The 21,118-nt window shown below is 40.3% G+C and overlaps 1 protein-coding gene across 2 annotated transcripts in view; it reads right to left on the bottom strand.

Moving 5' to 3' along the window:
* The window catches only part of ror1 (receptor tyrosine kinase-like orphan receptor 1), a 106,524-nt gene that overhangs the window by 26,766 nt on the left and 58,640 nt on the right, over positions 1-21,118 (bottom strand). Inside the window, exons 2-4 of one of the 2 annotated variants that reach the window (XM_026323813.1) lie at positions 7,670-7,732; positions 1,120-1,410; positions 903-936 (exon numbers count right to left, since the gene is read on the bottom strand). In XM_026323813.1, coding sequence (XP_026179598.1) covers positions 903-936; positions 1,120-1,410; positions 7,670-7,732 — 388 coding nt within the window. The remainder of the gene's footprint in view (positions 1-902; positions 937-1,119; positions 1,411-7,669; positions 7,733-21,118) is intronic. The other variant, XM_026323814.1, reaches the window with a different exon arrangement.

Genomic DNA, 21,118 nt, shown 5'->3' with positions numbered 1-21,118 from the left:
CCATAATGTGAGGAGACACCAAAACAGAGCAAAGGAAGCTCGCCAGACACAAACTAAATTTTAATTTAGGCCGCAGTATTGAAACTGAAAACCACATGAAAATGTTTTAGAGGAATGTCAATTTTTTCATAACTTTTTAAAATATTTTGTATTTTTTGGTCTTATTTGCTGCTCATGACTCTCCTTAATTTGACAGATGGGATCATGTTCAGAGATCAGGACAGTGTTTGGTTTTGGTAAAACATTATATACTAAAAACCACACTTTTAATGCTGGAAATCTTTGAGGGAGATTTTAGTTAATCAGCTAAACTCACTAGTAGACACAGGACATTCACTTGTAATTACAGCAACTTAGTTACAGCTCTGAAATCAGACGAATGCAATTAAATTCACAGCACAGATTTCGAATTTGTGAGTCACTGCCTGTTTTCTGACTAGAGTTGGCTAAAACTAAAATTAAACCAGTTTCACCAATAGTAAGACCAGTGTGCTACAGACTCCTTATAGTGTGTTATAGTGTGTAGCCACAATTTAGGATTAATGACCATTGACACCCAACAGTCCAAGTTGTCCACATTCTGACTACAGTTAATTTTTATGGTGCTTCTTTTCAAGAAGCCAATGAATTACAATGAAAAGTGTAAGATAAAAACAAAGCTGCATTTGTCATCCAGAGCCAAAGTAAATTTGCATGATATTCTCTCATCAAAATGAAGAACCCATACATTAGCATCCATGAAGATATGCAAATATATCACTTCTGAAATTGGACACGTAGTATCTTGTGATCAACTTCTGACCAGCGCTCAAAAACACCTTTGTCATACCCCACACTACATTCTGCGAAGTACAGCAGAGACAGCCTGAGAGAGAAAACTGGTTAGGGGAAAAGTAACTTACGTTGGCCTTCCAGGCAGAGACGTAGGGAGTGGATCTGGAAAAAAAAAGAAGAAAGAAGAATTTTACAACAGGATAAACAATATTGTTCCCAGATTCTTTCTGTGTGCAAGCTGCCAGCTACAAGTGATACTCGTCTGAGACAAATGTTTGTAAAAAGAAGCCAGAGGGGGCAGCTGAACACAGAAACTGTGTCTGTCACCATGCTAACTCGTCTTACCAAATTTGACAAACAGCACGCCTGTGGTTGACACGGTGCCCTGGGTGTTGGTGGCCACACACTGGAAGTAGCCTGTGTCGGTGGTGTCCAGGTTGCGGATGCGGAGGCGGGATCCGTATAGCGTGGACCTGTAGGACACCCGGCGTGGCTCCTGCACGACAGGGGCATCGTTCTTCAGCCAACGCACAGTGGGTGGCGGGTTGCCAGACACGCGACACAAGAGCTCAGCTGTTTGTCCTAGAGAGGTGGTGATGTTGTTCATGGGAGCTTCAAGTCGGATGAAGAAGGGCCCTTGAAGACACAGAGGCAGAGGTGGAAGGAAAGAAAATTTAGATAAAGAGAAAGCAAAAGGCTTAAATAAAATGATGAGAATAAACTATGGCACTGGATTATTGTATTACATTAGACCCAGATTTAAATCATAGTGGTAAAGCAACTCTGTGTTTTCAGGCATACATATTCAAAACTTGGCTTTGCAAGTTTCCACTGCGGTGACACCTAATTTCACTTTTCATCATGACTGTATGACGCAAGAGGGTTTTACTCCACTTGTATGAGCTTATGAGGCAACAACACCTTTGTTGTGGGTACGTTTTTGGAGAAGAAAATAATGAACAATGGCAAGAAATGAAAATAATACATCAGAAACCACTATAATAACACAATGTGATGATGTGCTTAGAGGGTGCTGAAAAAAAAAAATCTTCTGCATCATATCCAGGACCGGATTTCTCTTCAAGGTGGTCAGAAAAAAAACATCTAGAGGGCCACCTAAGAGTTTAATGTGCAGGAAAAACATTGGTATAGTGTCATGAAAAACCTCTGGAAAGTTCCCTCAACCCCAAAACCCAAGTTAGGTATGCTGAAATGCTCCTGGTTACACAAACCAGCCAAAACAAACAAAAAGAGGAAAAGCACAGACAGGGGAATCTCAAACACTAGTCAGATGAACTTCAGTGTGTGTGCATGGAGAGGCTGAGGAGTAGAATTAGAGCCACACGTCTTTTTAATGCAAGCGCACTGATATATTTGCATTTTTACTGTGCAGTCCAAATTAATCACTTACACCATCTATTCACTAAACTAAACAAATCTAAATATTATAGCTTTCTGCTTTGGGTTTTTGAGGCATATGTCAGATGACTTTAAAAGAGTTTTCAGGAATGTTGCTTGTGAAGTAGATGAACACGTCACTACCAAAACATTTCCCAACCAGGGTTTCCCTGCAGTGGCACTGGTGTCTCCTAACATGTCCTCTGTTGTTGATTACAGTATATACATGGTACGTGTAATACCATATATTTTTATACATTTACTGGGTTTTGTCATGAAGCTGTTGTGCTTCTCTATCAAAGCAGCAGTTATTCACTTCACAGATTAAACCCGAACGTGTCACACCCCCCCATAACTAATATTAAAATCAGGCCAGATTTCTCCCAGATTGGTTTTTGTTTGACATGCAGTTTGGGTCATGACACCTGACTGGTTGTCAGATGTTTGCTTAGATTTCTGGCATGTGACTGCTGTCAAAAGACCCTTTATAAACCACAGTGAGCTGGTGTTAATATTACTGGAGTATTATTTTAGAAGTTGTGGTCTTGGCTGAGGTTGAGCTGTGATTTCTTTCTACTTTCCGTTCTCAGCAGAAACAGCACAATGTCTTTCTTCTTTTTAGTCAACAGTGCTGAGGACATGGTCATCTTTTCTGAATAAACTTTTTTGGAACGGCGTAAATGGACAAAATCAAAAGGGGGAAGTGTTTTAGCTATTCCACATAACCACAACTGATGGAGTAAAAAGACTTCATACAAAAGGGCAAAACATTATTTTAATATATCTATGGGGACATCCACTTTTGGATGGTCTTTCCTGGAAAGCATTAATAGGGTTTGAACACACACAGTAAAATATGACAACTAAGATGACAGATAAGACAGAGAAGGTCAGACTTTGAATACTTCCTCGCCTCCACACACTTGGGTGATCACTGGATGAAGTGTATGAATGGTGGATTGTCAGTTTTGGAAAGTTACAGAAATTGTTGGCCACAGACCTCACCAATATTGACGTAGGAGAGAGGCATGGAAGGAGAGGGTTTCACATGCACTTTGGCTGGGGAATACTTGTGCCCTTACTTGGTGCTCTCTGTCACCATATCAACCCTTGTGGTTGTGTGTACAGCTCATCTGATGCCTGTAACGAGGCGTGCAAAATGAGTGTCTTTGACGTGTTTGTTAAAAAGTGAAGTGAGCACATTTGTCCTGGCCTACAGCGTCAGTGTGTGTGTGTGTGTGTGCGTGCTCGGCAGAATATACAGTACAACACACACTGTCCTCCCTAAAGCCTCAGGCTTAACAGAGCAATGTGGTATTAACAAGTGTGTGACAATGTGAGGAGTCTCCCACCATTGACCACGCTACCATTTCCCCCTCACTTCTCCCCCCTCTCACCCACTTCTCACTTCATCTGTTCTCAGTCTCCCTTATTTATACAGCTCTCTCCACCTTCCAGCTCTGCAGAGAAAACCTCCTGCAACACTGAGAAAATGTTTAGATCACCATCCATTCCTTATACTCTTTACTGTCTCTCCCCATCTACTTACTCCTCAACTCTCACCATAATCATATAGACACCATGTATGCATAGACAGAGACCAGTGTATTTGATGTTTGCTTCAGTACGCCTTGGAAATGCCAGCTCCAGTGAATGAAAACAATATTGGACGCAGCAGCTTCTGCAGTTAATTAGTGTCATTTGTTTTGTTTTCTTTCATAATGTGTTTACTCAGCTGTTTTTCTATTTTGTTTTTTGCTTCACCTTTTAATTTAATCTGTTGAGTCAGATTACATTACCATTTGTAATCAACTGAAATTTCTTCACACAACCACCAGAGCTGGAGGACATGACTGCAGTCCATCCGTATCAAGCATGTGGCTTGATAGCAATACTTTCTATTTAAACTTCACTCTGCTGCTGTGTTGTTGACACTGGCAATAGCCAACTCAAACAACTTGCTAACCTTACATATCCAAGTGCCATGACCTCAATGGTAAAATACTATTAGAGTGAAACAGTACTGATCATTGGAAAAATGTATTATAAATTTGTTTTTATTTTCTTTTTAGGAATCTTTTTATATGTTGGATAAAGTATTTTTAGTTTTTTAAATCTCACAAACAAACATTCATGTGCACAGCTTTTTGCTGTCTCTATTAGGCGATAATCATTATATTGTGCTATTGCAATTTTATTTCCTGACGTGTGGATGCCTTCAGATTTCGAGACATATAGTTGCTATAATTATTTGTTCTCTCTTAATTACCTGATAGGAAATTTGATTTGGTGAGGGATAAATAGTAGAATCAATAATTATTATTTACTGCTCACTCTATGACTCTGTCTGGAGCTGGAGCTGTGTCTGAACTGGTGCTGTCACCTTGGTTGATATGTATTTCCGGGTTTTTTGGTTACTGTATATGTCCACTTGTGCTTTTGTCATTGTATTCCTCATCAAACAAAAAGTAATAAAATCTTTCATAACACACTACAAAAACTGATTCCTTAAAAAAGGTCACCGAACTTGGAGGACATGGTGTTAGATTTGATGTATGTGATGTGTGACTGAGCATGCTGAGACAAATCACAGAGGTGTGTAAATACACACACTAGCAAAACAAGGTCATTGCTACTGGGTGATACATTTATCTGAGTGTGTGTACATGACAGGTTGTCCAAGCTCACTTCAGTGTGTGGGGGTGTGTGTTTTCATTTAGATTTTACTTAGCAACTATCAACACAAAGTCATGGGGGTCTGCTGTTACATACTTATCAGTGCAGTGGACTGAATCCTGGATTGAATGTTGACGTAACACTTCCCTGCCTTAATGCCTCTCTTGAGTCAAACCATATTATGTAAAAACAAAAAATTAGGACGTATAATAAATGAGAACAGACCTCCTCTTAAAAGATGCGTTCTTTGCCAAAGTGAAGAAGGTCACAGAAAATGAGTCACTTTATCACCGTCTCATTAGTTGAGTTGATGGAAAAGAAAATGGCTTTTTGGAGCTGTGCGTTTGCACACATCATTAGCTGTTATAATAACTGACAATAAAGTAGTGGGGGAGCCAAAAGAGGGAATGTAGAGACGAGGAGATGATGAGAAGTGAAGAGGAGAAAGAGAGCAACGAGTGATTTAGCTGCAAAGATGTCCTGCCAATGTCTGTGTAACAAAGCCACTCTGTATGTAATTGTCTCGTGGTGAGTGTTGTGGTATTTGGCACCAGGAGCACTGTGAAACTTAAACCCTTGCTGCGGACTGTCCCTTTAATGTGGCAGGCGACTGAATGGTGCCCTGTCATCAGCCTGCATTTTCCTGCAGTTGTTTTGTGCAATCAAAAACTCACATGCAGGCACACAAATGTAAACACACGCACACCCACACAACCACAACACTTCCAAACTGTACATGCCTTAAAACTAGACAAGTTACACAATACCTCTTCATTTCACCAGCAACACTGTATTCTACATGCACATATAAGTCTACGTTCAACAGGTTACACAAGAGCAAAGCTGTGCTAGGAAGGCTGCTCTCAGCAAGACAAAAAGTTCAGAAACCCGAGTGGCTGCACAGCTAACTAAACATACTCACTAGACACAGTGAGAACCTGGGACTGTAGCACTGCCAGCTATGGCTAAAGGTGAATTTCATTAAAGCTGGGTCACTTTCCAACAGAGAAAGGAAGGAAGAGAAGAAAAAAACTGTAGAACATGGAACAAAGAGAAAGAAAGATAGAATGAAAAAGGCCTGGGGGAAAATGAGTTCATTAAACTATCATCACCCTTGATTTCAACCTAATAATGAGCCTCTTTCAGCATGAAAACTTCCTGCTACTGATGCATACTGATAGAGCCGTGCTACCTGAATGCTGTCTGTTTGGTCAATCAAAACCATTCCCTGCCTGCAGACAAAACAAGTGGTACAATCATCATCCATCCATCAGATAAGAAACAGATGTTAGTCATGGGGCTGAGCTCAAAATGACACACACAGATACTCTTGATACACATGGTTATGCACATGCACATGTGCTTCCCTTGTAGGTTTTCATATTTCATGTTGTTGTGGAAAACTAAAGCTGCCTCTGTGATTTATTTGGAACTACTCCTCATTGTAGTTAGGATTTTTTAAACATCCTTGATTGGTCACCATAATCATTATCTAGACTAAACTGTTCAATCATGTCCAGGCACTACTGTCTTCGTTCTCGCCCGTGACTGTTTTTGTGTACTTAGAATTTGCTCTCGGAGGGATGATGTGGGAGAGCTGGCTTTGCAACAGAGGAATTAAGCAAAGCAGACGAAAGGAGAGACAAAAAAATAAAGGTCAAGTTCAATAAAATCTCTTGCTGAGGATGTTCCAAGTCAGGGTATCTTCGTGGGGGATTTAGGCAGATGTTGGCTCTCTAAGCCTGGGGCTAACAGATTTGACTGATAATTCTGTGCAACAGTGTTGATAACATATCCAGAAAACATTATGGATCTGATTCAGTTGTTCCTGCAGCACTGACAGCAGAGCAGCAATTTTGAATTCTTCCTGCATCAGGAAGTGCTGTCCTCGCCACACAATAAATAATTTTAATAACGTGGAAAGAATCTTTATTGATCAAGAAAGGAATGGAACAAGCTGACCAAGTCTATGCAGGAGAGTCAGGCAGACTTCAAGGCATTTTCATCTCCATATTGTATCCCATAGTCAATTTTCTTGAGGTTTTGACCATGTGGAATGCATGTGGCTTGTTGAAAAGTTTGTTCTATATGTGCCTGTCAAATGAAGATGCCACTGCAAGACTGAAGACCTTGGACACATCAGTTCATTACAGGATCCACTGATGCTCAGCCCTCTCTTGCATTTACAAAAGCTAAAATCCATAGCAGTGGCTGTGATTCTACTCCCACTCTCTGCTGTGTTACAGTCTCTATCATATGATCTGCCCCTGCAGCACATCTGCAACCAACTCCGGGTCTCTACCTCACCTGTACACACTCTATACTTCCTGTATTTAGCCCAAATGAGGGGTAGGAGTCAAACTGAGCAAGCTGATGAAATAAAGGGGCCATCACAGAAGAAAGATACTGTGATGGACATAAGCAGCACATTGTTAAAAGATGTACTTGAAGCACCAGCACATTTTGAAGCTTCACTTTTTTAAGAGAGAACTAAAGTAGGTCAGTGGGAATTATGGAAATGCAGTGCGCCTGTGGCTGTAATCCCACATATTGAGTAGATCATAGTGTAATTCGTCCCATAAACAATCCCCTACACTGGGACAATTGGTGCTGTCTGACTTATTGAAGGTGACCATTCACTGAGGATGTGCAATTTCTAACACCTCACTGAATTCAGAAAACACATGTGGGGTTACAGTTCCATGCAGCCTGTGTTAATTGCACTGTGAACATATAGTGGATTGCTTCTAACAGATGTGTTCCCCAGTTCAAGTCAGGCAATGATTTTTGTGAGTGTGTATGTTTATTTGTGTGCATTTACCATTATTAGAGCTGTTCCATGAAGTGGTGGCGAGCACACTGTGGTCTTGGGGAAACTCAGACCCTGTTAGCAGAGGAAATGGAGAAGACCATTAGCATGTTTGGCCTGACTAAAATACATAAATAAAAAGGATGTTATTCAGCAGGGTAAATCAATTCCACTGTCAGTTCACTTAAAGGTATTTGGAGTATTTTGTTGTTACTCTGTAGCATGGATTAAAAGCTACAGCAAAAGTAACTCAGAGTAACTGTGAGCCTTAGTCCTATGCACATACAGTATATGGATTCCAACATGACAGGATGTTGTCTATTGTGAATAAACATCAAAATAGATGCTAGTGCATGAGGGCCGGTGTGGGAAATTGAGAAAGGTCGAACATTTGGAAATATCCCAAGACAGACAGGAGAAACAACAAACCACAATTGTGCTGACTGCCTCTGGAAACAGAAGCACAACTGCTTTCTAAACTACTCAACTGCATAAGAGTGTGCTAAACAAAATGGAGGAAAAGCAGCTCGTTACTGTCAACAGCTTCCCATTTCTCTATGATTTAACTTAAACAAGCTTCTGGGACTTACTTTAGATGAGAAAAACAACAGAGTGTGTTTAATTTACCAGCTATGGCAAACACACCTACAAACTACACTTGTGTGTGAGAGCAGGGTCCAAAATGATCCAACTGCATCACTATGATTAACATTTGAAGTTTCATATCTTAAATGTTAAACCATACAGATGCAAGTGCAGATCAAAGGTTTGAATGTATAACAGGGAGCCTATCACTTTGCCATGTGGCCCTAATGTTGTATTATTACTAGCTGACGACAGAGCAGACCTCTGCTTTTCATTACAGGAGACAGGAGACAGAAAATGGGCTTCAGTGTTCACTGCCACAGGTCGCTAGGTGATTCTTGACAGATGAGAAAGTCTGAGCAGAACTTAAAACATGCACAACCCAAAACAGTTTTATCTTCACTGATTCTGAGGGCACCAGAAAACTGACAAACACGTGCAGTATACAACTACACTAGTGAAGGTAACTCTCCGTGTGCTCCTGTTTGGTTCATGCCTTTTTTTATATGAATGAGTAAACATCTGCCTGCCAACTAAGTTCCTGCACCCTACACTCACAAACACATGCAAAAAATGCAATCCTGTGCATTGAAATAACTGACATGCTCTCTGCATACTCTATGTATGCAAATAACCTCTACACAAATATGTTTCAACAGCAATTCAATGAAGCAGCTTTATAAACATTTATAAACGATTTACTGTACATACCTGATTTAACCACATTTAACCTTAGTTGTTTGTGCGACATGCAGGGTGGCAGTCAGGGAAAGTCTGCATCAATCAGGACCAGGTGCCCTACACAGGGTCATGCTAATTGGGTGATAATGTGCCATTTCACACGTGCTTTGTCCGGATGGTTACGACTATGTGGTGGTGCTTGTGAAATGAGCTGTGTTAATGAGCAGTGCTTTGGGCTCTGCACCTGTTAGTGAGGGATTGTAGAGGCTTGGCAGCTGCCTCACAACAGCAGGCTGGCAATTTTATGAGTTACTGTCAAGGTTGTTTAGATCCATAACAACATTGTGCGGTGATATACCATAAAAATAAATGTGTATTCATTATGTTATCTCTTTACTGGTATTTATTTCAAATGCACTCAATTACTCACAATCTTTGAAAGCTATGTTGTTATCCCCTTGTATATCTTTATCTGTTTGCTGATTGCTGATCACAAGTTATGTGCTATAGAATAGACTTTTAACATGACGGTGTATTATAGTGAATAGTGCCCCCAAGGTGAGTCTACATTTTCTCTGTGTACTTGGGTGGTAGATTTTCAGAACCACATAAATGTAACACAGGGAGCATGACATAGAAACAGTAGTAATGGGCCAAAAGGTGTATCATGAGGAAATTTACGCAATATGTATATAACACAAACCTTTCAGCAGTTTTGGGTCTCTCTGCTCTTAGGAAAAACTTTTTTTTCCAGAATAACCTGTGGCATATGTAATTTCAATGATATTACTTTTGCAGATATGACAGTTGTCCAAATAGACAAGAGGTTATTCACTAATTTCTCTCTTTGACTCTATCTTTTCTGTTTTTAGGTCACATCTGCTAGTTCTCTTTCAGTGAGACAATCATCTGGAATATCTGGGATGAATTGCAGAGTAATTTAGAGATTAGCTTTCGAATGTTTCTCAGCACTGGGGGGAAGCAATTGTATTAGGCCCATTTGTTAATAAAGGCCTAAAAATAGCTATTCACCATGCCTGTGTTAGCTTAGATAAACGGTTCTTGCAGTTGTGGCTGTGGGTCCTGATTGGATCATGATCCTGATTCTAATGGTTCCCTTTTGTTAACTGGATCTGGGTATTACAAGGATCCACATCTGACAGTATGAATCAGTGGGAAAGATCAAAGGCCTGGTTAAGAAGAGAGCAGAAAAAAGGAAATACTATTACTGTGAATTTCATTGGGTTTGAGCTACAGGACTCATTATACTTGCACAAACTTTGACCAAGGATTGTGGTTCATCTTTTACACAATCAGCAGTTATTGGTTTCTTGTCTGTGGTTATTGGTTTCTTGTAACCAGGACCAATACATTTACTTATTATGTCTTTGAATCCATACGTATGTCAAATAATTTCAAATACCATGTTTCATTAGTGTTAACTCTGAAGGAGATCTAAGGTGACCCAACAATTGTACTTATCTAAAACATGGCCAGTGTGAAATTCAACTGATTATTAACAATTTCAGTTGTTTAGAGCTTACAGCACTGTATCAATTATAGGACTTTCAGTCTTTTTAGACACATCAATTTTAATAATTAATGTCAGTAGTTTATACCAACATCAAATGTGAAGTTAGCTTTTATGTTAATGCCCCTTTAGGTAATTAGCTGTTAGTATTTTTACTGCAGTCACACCTGCAGTCGCTCCTGAAATCCACATTTCAATTCTCATAGAATCTATCAGCACTGGTCCAAATGTGTTTCATGCTTTCTCTCCAAGCTACCTTCCTGTCCAACTTCTATCATTTCACTTCCATTTTCACAAGCCAGCTTCTGAGCTCAACTATTTGTGCTCTGATACCATCTCTCCTCATTGGTTTTTAATAAAATGACAATTACCTCAACTTTTGAACCCTCAAATTTTATAGTAATTTCCATTTAAATAGCCTTACAAAATAAAATGTGGAGCTTAAAGCAGTGCACATATTTCCGTAGCATGTCAGCAGTGACATGTTGAATTTCAGAGGCCCTCTTGTTATGGTAGTAAACACACATCAACAATCTGGATGTCTGACAGCCCTTACAATATCATTTTCCATTTTTTAATGGGATGGCATATTCCATCAAACTGAAAGTTTTGGAACCTATTCTTTCATTTGTAACTGAGTGCCACCCAATTATCATGCTAGTGGCAAAAACTACAGTAAATGGTTAACATGAATGTGCACTTGAGAAGTCCAGACATCAAATCTTCACAGAGAAAACTTCACAAGCGCAGCTTCTGATCCCCCATCCAGCTGTATTTGGCTTATGATGATAAAAATCAAGCAGGGACATGAGCTTAAACCCTAGCTCTGAGAATATGGTGTGACATTACTGGGACAGCAGCATATGGGAATTAGTGTAGAACTTCAAACTCTGAGTCATGGGAACGAGAGGAAGGAATGAAGCAAAGAAAAGTGCAGGAGAAAGTGCAAAAGAAGGAGACTCAGAGGGTAAAGCAAAACCAAATCAGAAATGTTCAATCTGAGCGATTATGCGTAGCAACTAATGTGCTGTTATATGGTGTGGGGGGGTTGTGCTTGGAGCCAGGATGGTTGGTGTGGTGAGTGAGACTGATGTATGAGCTCTCCCGCTCTGTTATTAGGGCCTCTCCCACGGCCCTCCTCCATCCCTATTAGCTGGAAAACTGACCTAGCTCAGAGGTTATCTGGAAGAACAGCAAACCAACCATTTTCGTAATGCAGATACAGCAGTTGTATTTCTGCCTTAAAGAGGTGAAAGATAGAGTTTCAAAGATCAAAAAAATTTGGGAATGATAATCATTTCCTCCTCAGTCACTCTTGCATTTATCTTGAACTTCTGTACAAAAACGCTCTGATATCCCTACAAACCACTGTCTCTGCTCCCTGTCCAGCTGCTTGTGCGCCTAAGAGAAGTAGTTACTGTGAACATTTACTCCACAAACCCAAATGCATAGCTGAGAAGAGTGAAATAAGCAGCTATGGTCCAACACTGGTGTGCATCCAGGTCCAGACAAGGTACCATACATGGATCCAGCTGCCTTAACGAAATGTTAGCACAATTAGAATCAAGTGGAAAGTTACAGTTTAAGCAAAAGGAGAGCAGGTTTTTCATGCCAGGAGGAAGAGGATAAAAGAGTAGTGGAAAGTGATGGAGAGAAGAAGATTAATGAAAGAGGGCAAAGAAAAGCTTTTAAAGACATGGGCTTCTGTCTCACCGTGCAGAGAGCAGATTTGTGTAGGCAAAGGGGATTTTGTTCACCGTCATTGTGTTAGATGAGAATAACTGGACATACATGGACATCACAGTGGAAGCAAGTAAATGGAAAGAAATTCAAGACCGAAAATTACTTGGAAAATTGTGATTTTAGTCTCTCAAATGAAGGGGTTATATGCACTTGCTATTTTAATTCCTCAGTATGTGCCTTTCTGGTGTTGTTGGCCAGCTGTGAGGTGGCCACTGTCATTAATCCTTGTATATCCCACTACTAAAAATAATGTCCAAACTACGACTACAATTGTGCCAAATACCCAAGTTGAAATAATCTGAACAGAACTTTTAAAGCAAAAATGCAGCAGAGTTAGTAAAAGGACAATGATGAATACCTGCAGTATACCTGCATGTGTGTGTGAGTGCTTACAAAACTGCACCTGCATGTGTGTGCAGGTGTTTGTTCCCAGGCTCTGGAGTGTACAGAAGGATAAAAGCAGGCCCAGTTCAGTGTTCACCTGAAAATATCATGGACCAAAGAACACAGGAACTACTAATACACAGAGGGGGGAGTAGAGAGAGAGAGAGGAGGGGAGAGACAGTGAGAGAGACTGAGGGAAAGAGAGTTAGAGACAGAGAGAGAGAGAGAGAGAGAGAGAGAGAGACCTGTATTGCCTAAGAAACATCTACTCTGTAACCTTATAAGACCACAGAAGGGAATGATGGAGAGGGGGAAAGAAGGAGGGCTGGGAGGCCATGGGGAAAAGATGTAAGCAGGGTAGATGACAGGAGGCTGTGTGACGAGGCCCTTTTTGGATCAGAACAATAGACAAGAGAAAGAAAGGGCTCAAGTTGCAAAAGACATTTGCTCTGACATGAAAAAAAATGCAGTTAAAAAAATTAAAGCGGTTGTTTCTCCAAAAATCACACAGAGCTGGGAAGCGTTGATGTTTTAAATCAACTTATACTACATGTTTTGGAAAGCTGTTTTGCATTTGGAATTTTAATCTGCCTTGGCTTTTGCTCTTTCTTTGAGGAAATCATGCTAAATGTGCCTGTTCTTTGTTTTATTTTCTTTAAGGAACTTGATGAAGGTGGTCTGTATAAGCATTCTTGAGGCAAAAACTCTGGGACATCTTCAGTTGTAGCTTAAAAAACAGCTGTGTATACTTAATGGTGACTAGCACTGATGTGAACATGTAACTGAAACTCAGAGATCAAATTCCGACTCCCAACAACCACTGGAGAGCTGCTCCACAGGTAACTTGAGCACACACGAGCGTGCTAAGGTTAATACAGACCAACGAGTGCTGAGATGATCTTTTTAAAACAGCATCCTGTCACTTGACTGAAAATGATTTCTCAGCGACAGGCTCACACTGACAACTGTCACTACCCAGCATTCCTCAGTCCAGGCTGGGGAGCATGGTTGACTGGACCGCAGAGTTGTTTAGTGGATAAGATGACTGCTCTTCAGGTGGAAGATCTGTGCTGAAGTATTCAGACTCTGGAATGCTGGTCTGCAGCAGATCCTGACCCCTGACCTCTCTGGAGGTAACAAGCAAAACAAGAATTTCCATAGAGCCATCAATGGGGATTTACTTGTCTAAACCAGTAATTTAATGTCATCTCCCAGTCTCCACCACCACTCTGCCTAACCACACACAACACAAACAGATGGAGGGGGCTCACCATGTGCGCTGAAACCCTATAGTAGCTTCTCTCCTGCATCAAGGCCAAATTGGATAGCATATCAATGCCAAGTCACATACTGAAAACCTGAATCATATCATGATATGAGAAACAGTATAAGGCCTGGATACAATTTTGGAAGAATTGCAAAATATTATATATAGGAAACATTTTACTGGACAGGAAGACATTTGAGATGCAAAATGTGGTATATGCTGACATGGGAAAAGTATTTCATATAAATATCGTGCTACTGATTTCAGCAACATTACTCAGTCCTAGCAGAAATCTCAATAAAGTCCTGTCTACTAATCAATTCCTCATGGAACCAGTGGCTGATTAAGACTTCAGTGTTCAGCAGCTACCTGTGTATTTTTGTAATAAGGGAGGAAAACTGAAAATGCTTAGAAAACCCCAGCAAACACAAAGCATATAGGACAGATGACTGCAGAGTTCCATTGGGCATGTCTAGATTTATGTACAATGGCATTTGCATGCATCTCCATTAGAAGGAAACATTAGGTAAGTGCTGTAAATCTCATTAAGCCACAGTTCATCTAACACATTTGTCGGCTTCATCATGTCAGGAGTGATCTCATGCTGCGCTGAGGCTCAGCAGGTGCCCTGTTCAGATACAGACTCGTTTTGGCCTCAGGTTAAACTGTCATTGCACAAGCCCCTGTTTCTCCAACAACGAAAATCACGCTGGTGTACAAGGTCTGGTTAGGCCATTTTGGGTGAGGCTCCTCTCAGCTCACGTTACCAGTGGTGTAAGCAGACCAGAGAGGAATGTGCACGAGCATGTTGCCACCTACTGTGCAGCTCATCTATTTTCACCTGACAGGTCCAGTGCATGTGTGTGTCTACTCAGCTTTCTGGAAAACCTGATCACTCCCAAGCAGACAGACTGAGTCCCAAGATCTTGACGTAATCTGCGGAGGCAGCCGTCTAGTAATGGAATGTCAGCATAGCTGCATGTTAGTGTCACTTCACTGCAGAAGATGTGCTCTTTAGTATGCATTCAATGATGTGAATATGATGCACATTTATCTTTCTACATCAATGTTGAGGTCTGTGTGTATTATGGGCTAGGTGTGGAATGTAAGATTTAAGGCCTAAGTCAATGTCGGTCAGTCTGTCTCTGTGTGGGACAGTAATATAGTCATCTCACATGGCTTTCTGTACGTGACTTTTCTGTAAACAGTGTATCATGTGTGCCAACAGTGTGCATTGTGTGAATAAGACACATGCCATGTTTCATGCCTGTTTGAGCTTATGTATGTGCAATGTATGTGTGTGTATGCACAGTATCTGAATGTCTGTTCAGGTGCAGCCAGGGACAAGTACACATTTCAGAAGTTCATTGCCGGCATTCCCAGATTCCTAGAGGATGACAAATTCAAAAGGAGAGGCCCCAGTAGATGAAACCTGGGAACGCCAGGATAATGCTGCAGGGTTTCAAACGTGACTCAGATTAAGACATCATGTGACTATAGTTAAGCTAGGCGCCATTCAAAAAACATTCTTCATGTCTGTTGTTAAGTTCTCAATCGCCAGGCTGAATCTCCCCTTGTCTGCAGGACGTATAATGATGTTTAGGTCAGAAACTATTAAAAATACACCATGAATGTTTCCAGCTAAGCACATTTTAATTTAAATGACATGTCAAGCACAGAGATACTGCTAATGTTATTCACAATACACTATTAGTGACAGCCATGCTGGTCTGTTTTCCATCAGGCCAGTGGTCATGGCTGTTTTGACTCTCAAACATGAATGAATTCAAACACAAGCAGTGTAGTATCATTATGCATATGAAAAAAGCATGCGTATATAAACGGTTTTCTAACTCCAGGGGAAGCCGCACAATCTGATAAACTGTAAGTCACTGTCTGTATGACAATGTTATAGTTGGTCGCTGTATGTGAAGAGCTTTCTAGAGCTCCTTTCATTTAACCAGTGTGGTTTGTAAATGTTCTCCTCACTACCACTTTGCTAAAGGGAATTGATCGACCTGATGTGTTTGACAAGCCACTGATTGCTTGATTCTGTCTGCACAGATAAACTGCTGAATACTTCTGGGATACTTCTGGGAAACTGGGTGTGAGACATCGTGTCTCCATCAATTCTGTATTCTTAGTCAGCTCTCAGTGGTTGATGCTGAATGGATAGACTCAGCCACAAGAAACTTCACTCCAGGCCAAAGTGAAATTATGACAGGGACAGAGAGAAACTTAACCAGAACAAGTAGTTGGAGAAAAGAAAAAAAGGAAGATATATTATAGAGGCTTGGACTGAGGGAGATTAAAGTGAGAGAAAAACACCAAGCGTGCAAGAAATATTCATTCCAGTAAAAACGTCCTGTGTTATTCTTATTCTTTGGTTTTCCAGCCCTGTATTGGAGACCAAGTCTGGGCTGCCAACAGCGAAAGTCAGACAAACAGAGAATGCCCGAGCGTTTCCAGCACGCTCCCCTGTCAATCACACCGATGCTCCATGGGAGCCTTCTTCTTGTCACAGGTTAAGAAAATAAGCACCAGCATTCCTTGACTCGTTCGGAGGAAAAGGTAGCCAACTAATGAGGAAGACAGGAAGATGAAAGAGAAAAAGATGGGCTAAGAAGCAAGCACTGGGAAGGAAAAGTAAGAGCTTTGTGTCCTCAAAGAGAGCTGAAAACAAGCCAGAGACAAACCCACAGCATCCAAAACACTTTCCGCTACTGCAGAAAGATCATTTAGAACCAGGGAACTGGACTGGATCATTTCCACATACTGTGCCACAAAAAACAGATTTCACATTTGGAAATGTGCTGAGATACACAGATTCTAGAAACACTAATGAATAAATGCACTCTCGCACAAAGACAGATGAAAAGGTTGTAATTGCAAAAATCATTCGAGTGTGAAACACATTTGACATATTGATAATTTAGTACATTATGTGAAGGACTAAGTTAAACAGACAAAAGTACCCAAAAACAACTCTCTAGTCTAGTCTGCTCCTGATGCTGAAAATGCATTAGTAGATCCCAAGTTACTGATCTAAAGTATCTCCAAATTTAATACCAATCCCAGAATATGCAATTTATCTGCAAAGTGGGTCAACATCACAAATGACTCATACACCAATTTGTGAGGAAAAACACAAAATGTTTTCCTCATGAAAAAAAAAAATCAAGGCAATGTAATTTTATAGCAATGTCAAGCCTTTAGTTTAAAATGCAGTGTGACTCTTTTAGCATAGTTTTACATAAGTTGTCCTCAACACACAAGACACTACAGGTCTGTACAGTTGGTCAGTAGGCACAGTAGTACTTCAACTACATACAGTGGCACCTACAAAAACTGATGCATTCAAGTAAATGCAGGCTAGTAAAAAAAAAAAACAAAAGGCAGGGGACTGGTTGTGGTTCAGATGGTTTCCCAATGGAAAAAACATAAAATAAAGTTTTATGCAAGATTAACTTTAGATAGTCACATATTTAACAGCCTGCTATATGAAATGTAAAGATACTGCAGTGTAAATAGTTACTGGAATGTTATTACTACCAGAAAATCCCTTTAACAATTTGTTTCCACCTTTAAAAAGCAAACTGACCAAGCAAAGAGTGTCATTTTAACTGTGCAGCTCTGTCGATCAGTTCTCCACACTCAGGTTACTCTGAAGTTTCCATCTTACAGAAAAATGAAACTATTCCACTATGTTTTCACAGTGCACAGTTTCTGAGTCACTGGCCCATAACGCTCCCTTAATAGGGTCTTTAAAGAAATGTAGTCTTGTGCCCCAATAAGTGAAGACCCCATGTGGTCCTGGGACACCTGCTCAAGCCCAGTAAAAAAACAGAAGCTGAAATGGGAGGATGTGAGGATGATATGAGGTAACCATTTCATTAGGGGAAAACCCACTAAATGTAAACACTGCTGATTTTTTAAACTCTAGGTAGGGAACCATCAGTACATGAAGAAAAGAAAAATGTGTGAAGAAAAAAATGCAGGAAAGTAGCAAAGGATGAAAAGGCCAGACAGGTTTCAAATATTGTGATGAAAAGGCAGAAAACCCAGTATGGAAAAGGACACCAGGCGAGCTGAACGCCAAGCTGAAGGAGAAACTATAAAAATATGTCAATCTGGTTTTATAATTCTAGGACTGCTTGGTTTACTTTACCTGAACCTCTACGCTGCAGCTTCTTACAAAAACCAATGATGATTAAAGATTAAAGATATTTTTATATCTTTCTTTACCTTCTCTGATGATTAAATGTTTTATGAACATCTTCTGCTGCTGTTAAATAAAAACACGTGTGGGAGCATCATGCCTGATCTTGTTTAAGTTTTCCATTGGCTGTAACTGTGCGTGAATTATGGAAACACTTCCACCAAAAGACATCTTCCTGCAACGAACACTGACAACCTTTGAGAAGCACAGGGGGTGGTAACTTAGAGAGACTGGCTTTTATTAGAGTAGGCAAAATAGAAAAAAGGGCAAAAATAAAGAGTGCCAGAGAGAGACAGAGAGAGAGACAAAACCTGCCACAAGACACAGAGATGATCACAGTTCTTCTCACATTTCAATCATATGCTGTAATTTCCATTTGATCCGATGACTGCTGCGGGGGCTGACTAAAGCACACCTTGTTAAGCATCCCAGCTTGCTTCTCCAAACACTGTCTCACCTCATCTCTTATAAACCCAGTTCTCTCAAACACACATTTCATAACTTATCCACCTCCACCCCAGTTGGCAAGGAAAGTCAGATGGTGGTGGAGAGAAGAAAAGAGGTGTTAAATAAATACTACAGGCACAAAGATCTCTATTGTATTACCTCATTTCCTGTGCAGAATCTCCCAGGTTGCAGAGGTGAAGTCTGCTAGATCCCTTGAATGGCAGGATCCCACTACTTGCTGCATATGTTATTTCAGCTCCTTCATTTTCATCAGTTTGCCAGACCTTTGAACCTTGCGCTGTTTTTTAACACAGACTTGCAGCATGTTCACCACATTATTACATTATTCACAACTAAAGAACAAGATCTTCTTTAGTTCTTTAGAGAGACAGAAAAGTAATAAATAGGCAGCTATTTTGAGAATCGCTTTATCATTTTCAGTCTTTTTAAAGAGAACTTTACTAAGTCTAGTAATTCAAAGCTTTGCCAATATTTTCTGGTTCCATCTGAATTATATGAAATGAAACTATGCATTAACAAAAAGAGGAACTTTGAAATTCTATTCCATATGATGTAATTTTCCAGTTAAGGAAAAATGGTATTATTTCACATATCGGTGCAATTGTAAATGTGTATTTTTACACAATTGATATGTTTTTCCTATGGTGTTTATGTCTACAAGTTCTCAACGCATAACAAATACATGCATGTGAATGGATAGAAGAAAATCTTAGTGACTGGAATATAACAACCATGTTTACACATCTGTAAATTCTGTGGTTTTCCATGCTTTATTTCCATATGGGATCATTTTGGTACTACAATCATCAAAATGAAACAGATAATACAAGCAGGGAGTGAGATGTTGCCATAAAGTAAATGGTCCAGCTGTGAGCTGCACCGAGCCCATTTTTATCTTTATTTACAACATCAGTCAAAGGTTTGAACACTTTCCCATTGAATGAGTGTGTCCCAAGTTTGACTGGTATTGTACATTTAGATGAATGTGCACCATAACGTTTTGTTACCATGTACGCAAAGACAACAATCCAGGAGATTCCTTGTGACACAAAAAATGTCAGAATTTGACATGTGAAGTTACAAGCAGTGACTTCTAAACATCCCATCACATCTAAACAGATTTCTGGCTATTTTTCCTCAGCTTAGTCAGAAAAAACTGGCTGACTCATGCCAGAAAACAGAGGGTGTAATTCTGAACACAAAATGTCTCAATCATGCCCTCGAGGTCACAAATATATGCAACTGTCGTGAGGGGAGTGTACATTGCAATTGCAGTATGTTGTTACATGCCAACTCTAGTAAGAAAACAACTGTCACTTTAGTAGAGAAAGCATGATGTTAAAAAAAAAAACAAAAACAAAAAGTTGACTTTAAAAGCCAGATTGGCTTCCTGCTGATGCTGAACGGTACCTTAGCTAGTTTACATGTAAAAGATCATGAGCAACAATGTCATGTCCATAAAAACATTTGCTGGTCTATAATTTACTACAGATTTTTATGTTACTGCTGTGGAGGGACGTCAAAGAGAGAAGGCCAGGTGAGAAAATGTGCACAATATAAGCTTTCAAATGTGGTGAGCTGTGTGAAGGCTCTTGTTATGAGCAAGTCTTCGTGTGTGTGTGTGAGAGAGAGAGAGAGAGTCCATGTACGTGCAGTGTCTATGTATGCAGTGGGCTGGAGTGCTCTGGCCTTGATTAGGCGTCCCTTTCTCGTCCTCCAGCCGCTGAGTGAAGCAGTGAATTACGCTGCCATCTCAGCGGTGTAATTGGGGACACATGCAGCCTTAAAACCTTCGTCCCTCCCTCCATCTTTAGGTCAAAGCAGCACTAAGATCAAATGCTCTCCTCAGTGGAGCATTTCTCAATAAAACAAGCAGACAGGAGAGAATGGGGAACAGAGAAAAGTAGTGAGAAAAAGGGGAAAGAAAGGAAATCAAAAGCGATGGGGCGAGACAGGCAGAGAGGAGAAAAGGAGACAGAGGTGGAGACAGTGAGAGCATATGGAACATGTTTACAGTAATATCACTGGGCCCTAATGTTATCATGGCGCTACATTTGGCGGATCAGAACTTCTCTTCAAATTGCAATATCATCTGTCCCTCTCTTCTCTCCACCACTCCGTTCCTTTCAGCGTTGTGCAGAAGATGCATAGTTTTACTTCACAACCTTTGCAGGAATTCCCTTTTTTCCCCAACACATCTGTCCAACTGGCCTATACTGTATATAGTGCCTCTCCTCTATGCACATTACAGCAATCAAAACCACGATATGTTCAGCTCTGGTTCATGATAGCATAAACAATCCTTCCTCCTCTTCAAAAGGCAAAGAGGTTGAGAAATGGCCTGCTAGACTACTGAAAGTCCACTCGTTTGTGATCTGCAGTGACAAATGTGGACACAAAAATAGTGTGGATCAAAGCGGCTGCATAGTTTATGAAAGCAAAAAACTATTTATCTTGTGTTTACAACATATATGAAGGAATTTTTCCAGTCCTATCCAAGTCTTTGATGATATAGTTACCAGACAGACAACATTTAGGTGATAAACTGAACCCAGATCTTGTGTATTTAGCTATATTCACATT

Source organism: Mastacembelus armatus, chromosome 4 (genome assembly GCF_900324485.2).
Source record: "Mastacembelus armatus chromosome 4, fMasArm1.2, whole genome shotgun sequence".
NCBI lineage: Eukaryota > Metazoa > Chordata > Actinopteri > Synbranchiformes > Mastacembelidae > Mastacembelus > Mastacembelus armatus.
This window is presented reverse-complemented; position numbering and strand designations above follow the sequence as displayed.